Source organism: Cantharellus anzutake (genome assembly GCF_015039405.1).
Source record: "Cantharellus anzutake strain C23 chromosome Unknown EI90scaffold_10, whole genome shotgun sequence".
In the NCBI taxonomy this organism is placed as follows: Eukaryota; Fungi; Basidiomycota; class Agaricomycetes; order Cantharellales; family Hydnaceae; genus Cantharellus; species Cantharellus anzutake.
The window spans coordinates 1279526-1291051 of record NW_024066960.1 but is presented as its reverse complement, the minus strand read 5'-3'; the positions used below and the strand labels follow the sequence as shown (position 1 = coordinate 1291051).

The 11526-nt window shown below is 43.2% G+C and overlaps 1 protein-coding gene across 1 annotated transcript; it reads right to left on the bottom strand.

Annotated features, from left to right (window-relative positions):
- Nucleotides 1-8826: 8826 nt before the first annotated feature.
- Nucleotides 8827-9676, bottom strand: EI90DRAFT_3014027 (uncharacterized protein; the record flags this gene model as incomplete). Its single annotated transcript, XM_039056727.1, has 4 exons — nt 8827-8929; nt 9155-9268; nt 9410-9431; nt 9484-9676. The coding sequence occupies 4 exons, from the start codon at nt 9674-9676 to the stop codon at nt 8827-8829; spliced, it is 432 nt and encodes a 143-aa protein (XP_038919751.1).
- Between the last annotated feature and the right edge of the window lie 1850 nt (nt 9677-11526).

The window sequence follows — 11526 nt, the reverse complement described above, 5'->3', positions numbered from 1 at the left end:
TCCTTTTGTCCCCATTTGAAGGATGACTGGGTTCTCCAATTGGAGAATTGGGATGTGGACTGTGCGGACAAAGTCCGGTGATATAGTGTCCATTTCGGCTCCACTGTCAAATAGCGCATAGGCTTTTATGCCTGCTATTATGTGAGCTGTCAGCGTTCTCTTTGTTGAGAGCAGTCTGTTTGCAGGCTATTTTCCCATGTCTTTTGAGATGCAGAATTTCGCATCAAACAAGGGGGACTGGGTTTTGATGGACTTTTGGTCCTTCTTCCCCTTCTCCTTGTTTTCCTTGGGTACTTTGGTGTATTTCCCCAAGGCATCTTTTCTTGGTGCTTCCACCAAGGCTTTGGTGACTTTTTCATCTGCCATGTTTTCTAACTGGCATGCTACAGCCAGTTTGAATTTGTAATTTATGTCGTCGTGATCGACGACTGACATTGGGCCCATCCTTATGGTCCCAACATTGACTTCCTCACCCTCTGAGTTGGGTGAGTATTGAGGTCCTTTGTATGGGTCCTCTACTTCAAAGCTTGATGCTCCGGAGTTACCAGAGTTGTTCTCTGGTTTTTTGTCTGATGAGTCTTCTGACTCTTCTTCTGTTGTGGTCGCAATCTCCATGGCAGCTATGCGCCTTGGTTTTTCATCGCTCGTTGCATTGTGTCTTGGGCAATTTTTTGTTTGCCCTATTTTGCTGCATTTGCTGCAAATTGGAACTGACTTTTGGTCGGTTTTCCTCGAGTTTTTTGAGGATGTATCCTCTTTCCATCTGGGTTTCGACTCTTCAGCCTTCTTTCCTGATGGGAGGGCTCCACCGCAGCTCGTGGTTGCCGTGGTAGTTGTTCAGGTATAGTATCCTGATTTGTAGGCTGAAGACATCTTCAGCCTGTCGATTATCTCGTCTACACGAGATATTGCTTTTAACATCTCCTTGTTTGAGGAGAAGTCTGCTCTGATTCTTTCATGAGTGATCATTTCCCTCTTCCATTCAAGGGGAATGTGGTTTAGGAACCTGGTGTTGAAGGATGCCTGGTCTGGCAGCGTCACCATCTGGGACGCTGCTTTAGACAGTTCTAGGTAGAACTGTTTTAGGCCTTTTTCCGCTTCGTATTTGACGTTGCGGTACTTCTTTGTCACGTTCAATGCAGCAGATGCTTTAATGAAAGTTCTCATCAATATGTTGAGAACTTCAAGGAACATGCCCTCGTCTCCTCTGAGGAGAGTTTCATCTCGGAGTCTTATTCCGAGGTCGAATGTGGGTCCCCCTAATCCACAAATCAAGCAGTCCAGATGGACTTCGTCGAATTGGGGACCTTTGCATCCTCGCAAAGCAAGGAATCCCAGTAGTTCTGTGAACCACTGCCAGAACAATTCCATGTCGTTCTCCCCTGACCATTTCTTGTCAGGGAATGCCAGCGCATTTTTTAGGGCTTCAGGCTTCACTCCCTCTGGGTAGGGAGTGAGTATTCTCACTTCGGCCATTCTTATGGCCTTTTTGTACCATTTCTCCAGGTACTCCTCTTGCTCCCCTGCCTTCACAGGGCCGCTATCCAGTGGAGATCTCTCCTTTGGGGGGCTTTTCGCTGGGGAAAATCTTCCTTGCAGCGTTTCTTTGGTTTCAGGCGAATTTGCCTGAATTTGTATTTGGATTCTCTCATTGTTTTGAGAGAGTGTGGTTGAGTTACCTCTCTGTTCGAGAGGTTCGTTGTAAGTGGACGTTTGGCCGAACCTTTGGTATGTGCCAATTCTCCTCCTAATTTCTGAACGATGCCTTCTTTCGGCATTGTCTTCTCCTATCCTTGGGAGAAGGATCTCCTTAGCATCTCTGTTGAGTTGCTGATGATACTCCAGTGTGCTTTCACTGGTGGTTCTTTTCATGAATTTTTCACGAGTTCTATTTATGTCCTGGCCCATGGTCCAGGGGTGTTTTTTTGTTTCCTCACTTTTTTGTGAGAGGTTTATCTCCTTCAGCAAGTCCATCTGTTCACAGATTTTTTCAGTCAACACGTCGATTACGTTGGCCATTTTTTCTAGAGTTATCTCTAGATGAGCCATACTATTGTGGTTCGTTTCCTCGATCTTTTTTTGGATTGAGTTTATTGCGTTTATTATGTGTGATTCCTGGTTTTCCAGGAGGAAGTTTGGTTGGGCGAGCAGTGACTCTCCCCAGTTGACATTGCCGCTTCTGGGGGTTCCAGAAGGGGTTCTTGGAGTGAACACTCCATGCTTGCTTTGTTTAGGTGAGGCCATTGCGGAGGGTGCTTCCCTATAGAGGGGTCTGTTCGCTGGTTTTTCCTTACTTTTCCGTAAGGCTTCCTCAGCAAACTCCCTCATTTCAGTTCGCCTCCTCTTCATTATCTTGAAGACCTCCTCCAAGGTTGGTGACCTTGCCTTGTCTGGCATGGTGTGGGGGAGTGTAAACAGTGGAAGTTCTTTTGGAGCTTCCGCACCCTGGGAGATCCTGCTCTCAGGGCATTTTTTCATGCCTTCTCAGGCTTTCAGCCTGAGAAGAAGTTGGTCTTCGCTTTCCATCCTCCATTTGGATGGAACCTGGAACAAGTCCAGTAGTTTTTTGGATAGCCAATGCGGGGGTTCTTCCCTTTGTTTCCCTTTGTCTGCCTTTGGGGCTTGACTTGGGGACATGAGGGAGGACTCCAGGGGATAGTTGGGCCCTGGAGTTTCCTGCGACTCTATCCGATCAGCTTTTTGGGCTGATCATTCAGCGCTTACACGTTTATTGCACAAGTCAATCACCTCGTGAGGAGGTGAAGGATCTTCCCCAGCTTGGGTTAGATCGGTATATCATGGAGTTCTAGGGGTATTAGGCCCTGCACTTACTCCACGTAAGTTTCTAAAACCTTCAGGGGCCAGCCCTGAGGTGGTTTCTATTGCCGGATCATGTTGATCCTTGTCGTTGTCTGACAATGGCTGTTGATTTGAATCTCCCATGATGGGAGATTGCGGTTTCTTAATGAATTGCTCATTTCTTTTTAGCATCGCTGCAGATGCGACCTTGCCCTTGCGGGCATTGAAGGAGTGGAGCTGGATCACCTTATGTAACCAGTTTCCTATGTCCAATAACGATATTAGAGTTTGTGCTGATTTGCGTACTGACCATGTTTTGGTTGCCAAATATATAATTGTTCACTGTCTAAACAACAATAAACACCCCCCAACGATCTCACCTGATGTATAGATCGTCTATGGATAAAATTCTATATTGACTTTACTAAGATTTCTAGTCAATATTACACCTAGATTTACCACTTTTCAGTAGGACATGATTTTCCTGATAATTTACTGAAGGAAAACTACTAATAAAATAATTCCACAATAAATGTTACTCAATACAGGAGTGACCAAACTGCTCTTTCTATTGCTTAGAGTGCATGCTAGTTATCTAGCAGGTTCAGGATCACTCACTTTTCTCCTGTGGTGTGATAACCAAGTATTGCTGAGAGATTATTCAATTAGGAAGTCCCTCCACCAAATTCTCACTAATTCTCACTCTAACACTTTTGTTCAGCTGTGTCTAACTGACCCTAACTCACGCTTAGAGTGACGTGTTAGTTTTATATTAGCTAACAACTAATATTTGCTTTTATCTTTTGGAGCAAACGAACCAACCACTGGTAAGGAGAATTATACTTATATTTCTACCTGAGGTTTGAGAGGGGGCAGAAGCGGCGGCCTTTTATGCTTTTCAGAGGCCTCTCTACTCCCACACCTCGCACTAGCTACATGTGCTACATTTGTATTATAGATAGTTCTAGAATGATATAGGGGCTTGGGCTGTGTAAGCTTAATAATGGACTTAGGACATGACTCAGCAATAAGTAATTCAGTTCTGTGTCTTTTGGGCCGATCTTAGCGGGGTCTTGTAGCGCTAAAGCTATGCTCTACACCGCTTTAATTACGAACGGTTATGTTTAGAAATGACTTGGCTATAAACGAACTTTCTTGACTGTTCTCTAATTCCCCCTTTTTGTGAAGCTGCATCATTACTAATGTTCTAGAGCTTTCCCAATTAATTAACTGATCCGCGGACTTCTGAATTACTTTATGCCTATAATCCGAGATCCAGATCATCAATCATTCCTTTGTTCCGATTTATTTGAGTTTAAAATCAAAAGGTTTTGATGAATCATGGGAAAATATACAAGATCCGGTTTTTTAGCATTTTCTCCTCTTCTGATGCGATCAAAAACTGTCCGCCCGCGCCGGGGAATACTCTGTCATATGGTATTTGGTCCGCCAGACTTCCGGGTGCCAATATATTTCCTTTGAGTCACATTACTTTTTATAAGAATTAGCAAATAAATATATATGAATTATAAGGTGTTTCACCGTTTGAGCAATATCTCCGTCAGTTTTGAAGCTTTTAGAATGAAACAAAACCGTGGATAAAGTTTAGAAACAGTCCTTTCAGATGGTAAGAAGATTACAGTCAAAAGTTTACTGGTTCCCGAGATATTCACATTCCTTTCCCAATGTTTTTTCTTATTCTGCCGTCTATGTGCTATTTTCTTGTTGTAGGGATATGTTCTTTGAATATTACACCTATGCCAGGTTCTAGGCATGCTTGTAGTAGATTAAATCTCATGCTACATGGGTGCGGGTAATTTAGAATGATCTTCCAATGTCTGTCCAGTCTCATAAAGATCATGAGATCTGTTAAACATCTGAACTTGTCACCTGATTGTTGACTATTCTGATAGATCATTGTTTTATTCTTTGAATATTATTTCTCCTGCAAACAGGCACAGCAGGATAATTGCAGTCCCTTGCAATTTCACACTAATTCTCGACCATGTTGTTGCAACCATTCTTCCTGTTAGTCAATTGACCCTTGATTTTTCCCTGTTGTTCATGCCAATTCTCTCGTTTCTGAGTTTTTGGTGTCACTGGAGTAGTTTTTGAATCGGTTATTGGGGTGGAAATAAGTTGCTAGAGAATTTTTGGCTGTCTTTTGGATCAGTGGTATATGGAGAGGTAGGTTCCATAGTTTTCCTAACACAAGAAGTTCACATATGTTGCTTAACCATGTGTTGCCACTTTATAGTCCCTGATTGTCAATCAGTCCATAGTTGCATAAAGTTAAAATAAGGAATAGCATATTGGATTGCAGAGGAACATGCGTGCATTTATGGTCATTCATTCTGCAATGTTTTTGTTTCTGTTTTTGAGGTTTAATTTTATTCAAGGTTGAACTTGTCCGGTACACTAACCATTTGTTCCTTGAATTTTCTATGTTTTCATCAGATAAAAGAAAGTCATAAAAAAAAGATTGCATAAGGAAACATAGATTTGCAGCTATACAGGTTTTCGACCTTTGATACTTGTGATTGGGAATACCAGGAGTAGCTTCAGGTCTGACACTATTCCTTGGTATTATACTCCTCCCTCCACCATTCCTCTTTTCGCTCTACAGGCCATATTTTTTCCGCATACAATACCCTATTATCCAACTGATAAGTTTCCATCACCACTTGCAGTTCCTCCAATGTATCCAAGTTGAGTTGCTGGACTCTTCCATAGATTCGATCTTGAAATTCGCGATAGAATGCCAGTGTGTTACAAAAATGGGGCCGGAGGCGCCCATTTTCATCTGTTCTTGGCGCAGGAAAGTGGAAAGTGGAGGTGAGGTGGTTCATTAGGTTTTACAGGTGGTTTCACAGTTGTTGTAACATGAGGTTTAACAGATGTTAGCACAGCGGGTTTTTTGGTAATTGTTGATTGGTTAAACTATATTACTATATAGATCACATGATACAGAACCCATAGGGGTCTAAGATGGGGAGTTCCCATTTCCATAACACAGTGGGTTATTTTTCCGTGGAATAGTGAGATGCATTGTTGCATGGTACAAATGTTCCCAAAGATCAATTCCATTACCTCTTCAAGATCTTTGATCATCGGCATGACTTTATATGGTTTAAACAGACTTCCTAATCGATGCAGATTTGCTCAGAGATCCATTTCGTCTTGGACTAGATTGAGACAGTCCCGGGTCGTCTTCCAAGTTCTATCTAGGTCGGATTCTAACTGAGTTAGATGGTTGTTTAAGACCACATTAATAAATTTTACCCCTTTCGGATATCCCTGATTATAATCACATCCGGAATGGGAGCGGAAATGGACCGGTTTCGGTAATTCCATTTAGCAGCGGCACTACCCATGGGCTGATCACTTGAAGAAGAAGTCGTGGGTAGGTCCGAGCTGGAATCACTTGGACATCCATAGGCCAGGTCAAATACTTCCTTCCCATGCATTAAAATATCCGATCTAATTCCGTCACGTTTCTGGAATCCTTGCTGGGCTTTCTCCAAAAGGAAATCTAATTCAGAATCTGTTTCCCATTGAACTGAATTCATAGGTGAGTCAGATCCAAAAGTAGTACTTTCTTCATCAACTTGGCTTTCCTCAGGATTTCCCATTCCTTCATTCTCTTTTGTCAGTTCCTTCTCACATTATGTTAAGCGGATGACTACACACCGAGGAAAAGGGTCTTGGGGATAGCTGGTGTCTGGCTGGCAGTTATGACCGGAACGGTCTTGAAAACGACTTGAGTGTTTGGGAATTGCATATTGATAAGTTTCTTTCAGATGTTCAGGTGTTAGATACTGAAGGCTTGTTGAGCCATCTGTTAGAACAGGTGGATTTGGGTGACTCCGGAATGGAATCGGAGACTTAGCATGGAAGGACCTTGGCCTCAGCGACTCAGGTGGAGCGCTGTGCCATTGCTGGTTGTCCTGGGGGTCCCTAATTTCGGATCTAGCAGAGGGAAAGTCTCTTGGGGGGAATTCAGGTCAATTTCAGACTGAGGCTACAAGTTACTATGTACATTGTATATAAGGAGGGGTCCGGAATCAAAAGGAGCGAGGGTAGGACGAAAGGAGACAAAGGGAGCTGGAAAGAGGAACAACACTGAGGGTCAAGGGTTTGACTCAATGGTGTTTCCCAAAGGAGGAGTGAAGGGCCAAGGCCCAAGGAGGAAGGAAGGAGGTTGGGAGTGGGGAATGGCTAGCTGGCTGAATAGAAAGGAAGCAGCAGCCCAAATAGGAGTGAGGGAGAATAGCGGAATTGAATAGGACAATGCAATAGTTGCAAGGTCCAACATAAGTCCAGAAAGTCTGAACTCGGAAGTTAAACTCCGGAATATTGGCAAAGTTAATTAAATGGAATGAGCTAACCAATACAATGGGTATAAGCGGAGGTGGGGTCAAAGTCCAAGGTCGGAGCTAAGACTGGAGGTTCCGGAGACGGAGATGCAAACGGGATACCGGAGTGGAGGTCCGGAGTCGGGAGCATAGGTTTTGCATACTCGTCTGGAAGGTGTCGAGGTTGGGGTCGGACCCGGAATGTTCCGGAGTCGGACCGAAGGTGGTGTCTGAGCCGGAGGTGGGATAACCTCTTGGGAGTTGGCAAGGAGAAGGTGACGGAAGGGAAGTAGGGCTCTGGAAGTCGGAGTTCGGAGTTCCGGGAGCCCGGAGCGGAGGTCAGGATTGTATGGATATGACACCATCGACCCCTGCTGGTGCTGCAGTTTTATAGTTCGATGTCTCTATTCCTCTTGTCTTCATCCTCCTTGGGAACCTATTGTTACATTTGGGTGGTTACACGTTCAATTGGCCTAGTCGTTCTCAATCCGTTGGCTCAGCCTCATTTTTCCATCTATCACTCCTTTTCCTCATGTTCTGTCATCAATTCTCCTGTCTCCTTCATTCACTTGTCTAGTTTGGTTGTCCATTTTTCGCAGGTTTGATTGCATCTTTAGTTCTTTCCCCCCTTTTCTCATTCTCGCTACACTAATCAGCCTCATGTTCCATTGTTCTACTATTTCTTTCTCCATCATTTTTGTGCTTTTCACAGATCCTTGGCTTGATTATCATCACGTCAACTCATCAAATCTCTCATGCTCCATCCTTTTCGCAGTCTGGCTCTGACTACTGTTGCATCAACTCATCAAATCTCGCCTTGCGCTTCTCGCACTGCTTAACTTGATTACCAACATGTCAACTCATCAACCCTTGCCTTTTACTCTGCCAATTTTCCACCTGATTCACAACTCTCGATCTCTTCTCGGTATTCTCATGTCTGCATGGATTTATCGTTCGGATCCTGTGCACTGCCTGAAGTTCCCCTTCTCCTTGGATTATGGGTTTTTCCCCAATTGAGTGTTTACTCTCCCTATGGATCCACTCCTTTATTTCTCCGCCTTCAGCTTCGACTTCCAGATCTTGCTCCTCAACTCAACTACCTGGCAACTTCTACTTCCTTCTGATCCTGTTTCCTCTGACATGACTCTTATTTACTCAAGGTCCTTTGCTCCTTTATTTTGTTCCCTCTGCCACTCGGATCTTACAACTATTCCCCTTGTTACTTTGTACATGTGTCATCCTCCACTCATCACAGTGTATCTGGCCCTGCTGGATCACTGTTTTTCTTTTCCATTGCAACAAGATTGCGATGTAATTTTTCCCACCGCGATCGACTGATGGTACTTAACCACCTCGGCGATCTGCTTGATGAGTTCAATGGGCGCTTGTACTGCCTTGACAATTCATCAACAGATTTCCAAGTTGGATTAATGTCTTGATTTCGATCAGTCATGATTAGGTATAGATCATGAATGCCTCATGGCATTCTCATTTGTTTGGAGACCGGAATTTGTGAAACGATCTGCCCAACGAGTCCATGATGTGCATTGGCTTTTGCCATTCATGCATTGTGGATTTTTCGGGTTGATCTTGAGCCTTTTCCAGGTATAACCGGATTTAGGATGGACATAGCACCTTAGACACATGTGCCTTGAATGAGCGAATTGCACCACTAAGGTATGTTTTTCGCTTTGCCCCCTTTTCTTTTACTTTTCTTTAGGTAATGTATAACCCAATATATCGGTACTGTAACCTCGATGTAAACAAAGAAGTTTCTGAATTGAGGAGTATATAAATTTAAAGAAAGAGAGCGAGAGTAGATCAAACAAATGATCAAAAAAAGAAAAAAAATCAAACAAAGAGTGGAATTGTGTTTATACATTAGGTCATGATCGACCTTTTGTAAAGAAATTTCGGAAGAGAAAATGAAGAAAAGAATGATGGAAGGGTGTTGCCATGCTGATCCGGATGGATAACGCCCATGACGGAGCCAAACCCACCCCTCCTCAAACGTTACTTCCCCAAGCCATGTCTTTTCATGCAAGACAGTGAAGGGAAGAAGGTCGGTTTGATCTCGTAGACGATCAGAGTCCAGATCATCATTAGTGCAACCCCTGTTGGATTATTGAGTGTAAAAATAAAAATAAAAATGAAAAAGTAGAGTTTGACATACTCCATTTTTACTCAAACATGTACCTCTCTCCCAAAGACTCATCGCTAGGAGGTCTCTTCACTGTTCAAGGAGGTTCACGAACTTGGTCTTGCGAGATATCGAGCCTGATTGGAATGGATCCATACAGTTTCAATCGACATGACAGTTGTCGCTCACTGTGTCCCCAAGGAATGTACATGTTGTCATTGGAATCATCTCCACTGTCCAAAAGTTGCTGGGGCCATCTGGTCCGTTGCTGTGATAGCTGGTTATGAATCCAAATGTAGGCAAAAACCACACTGCTGACGACAACAGCTAGAACAATCCCTAGGACTGTGGCAAGTTTAACGGTGACAGATGTAGTGGTCATGATTCGGATAGATAATAGATGTACAGCAGACAAACAGATTTGTCGACACTGTGATGGAAGTAAATGAAAAGAAATAAAGGAATGTTTTTCTTGGCTTTAGCCGTTAGTACTACAAACGTAAAAACGAAAGAAAAATGCGGGTCCACAGATGCTTCTCAGACCATGTCTGACAGACAATGTCTGGAGACCTGTTTTTGTTAATGGTTATGATTAAGAAATTGTGATATAGACCCTTTTGTCTTACTTGATGTCCTTTGCTCTCTTCGATTTCATCCATTGGTGATTTGTACTCATGGCTAATCTCGCTTGTAGTGAGACCATGAATATACAACGTTGGGTGCCATTGGTACACAGTTGGTGGGGATTGAGGGACAACTGCTTCAAAGGACTCGATCGATGGTGAGACTTGATTATGTCGACATCTCTCCTCCATTCATGTTCTTTGTCCTTCTTGCCATAACCTGATTATGATGTTGATTGGGTAACCAATGGTATGGTTCCACACCCATTTTCCCCAATCTCGTTGTGGGCCAATCAAGATTGCAAGGATACTGATGAAATAGAATGTAAAGAGAGTCAGAAGGAAAATCTGTAGAGACAATTAGCCTTTTTAGAAGTTATTTGATATGAGACATTACTTAAAATGTCTGCTCCCATGATGTTGTTATGTTTTTGGGGTTCGCTCGTCTTTGTTCTCAGCCACCAGCACATGGCTCTGGTGAACTATGCAACAAGTGAAACAAATTTCGTGAAAGTCACCTGATGTTACAATCTATTTAATTCCTTATCCGGACATTTCAGATGCAGAATCTTCTGTATTGGGATCCTCCTGTCTTTCTCGTATGTGAAACCACCTGAGACTAACAGGTGCTGGAAAGTACAGCTGGCCTCGAGGAGCATTTGTCTCCTTGTACCTGAAGTATTTTCTTGGGCCTTCCACTCTCTTGTGGTTTTTATAGTCCCATCTCTCTTCATATTTTGACGCTTCCTTGATTCGTTCATAGAGTGGTTCATAATTTTGCAGTATTGTCTCTCCTCTCTCAATCATTTGTTTTGCGTTGATTCCACCTCTCCCATACTTCATTCCAAAATTCCACCTCTCTCTCCTTGTGTGATTGGGAAGTTGCCATGCTACTGAAAGCAACTCCTAAAGTTTGCAAACTCCGCATGTTCCATATTTCCCTCATCACTCTCTATTCCTTCATCATCCATATCCATTTCGTCATCTGACCCTTCCAAACCTTCGCTATAGTCTTCCTCCATATATGTCAAAAAGTTTTTGGCATCTTGTTGCTCGAATTCCTCATCAGACTTAGTTTCGGACCTGCTTCCTTCAGACTCATCCTCCTGTAACTCCTCTGAGTCCTCTGATTCTTCCAATTCTTCCCTATTCTCTTTTCCTCTACTTTCTGCTACTATCGCGTGCCATCGTCCCATTTTCTCCTGAGTCTTTTCTAGAACAACTGGTTCAGCTGCATCTCGATAGTAAAATATCTTGACATGTTGCGCTGCTACAGGCTTGGATAGTACTGTACCATCCAATTCAGCAAGGATATAAGTTCCAGATGGCCTTACGGTTACCACGTAATATGGTCCAGACCACCTTAGGGCTCCCTTTTTTCCTTGTTGATTGTCCAATGAACTTTTATACACTAAAACCATCGTTCCTCGTGCAAGTGGTTTCCTATATCATTCTCTCCCGTGCTTTTCCCAATATGAATCAGTATTTCGTTTCCTTTGTAAGGCTAGATCTCTTGATGCTTGGTCAACATTCATATCTCTATCTTTTAATTGCTCCATTCTTAGACCCATAAATCGACAGTATCTTCGATCTTGTGCCACTCTAATGT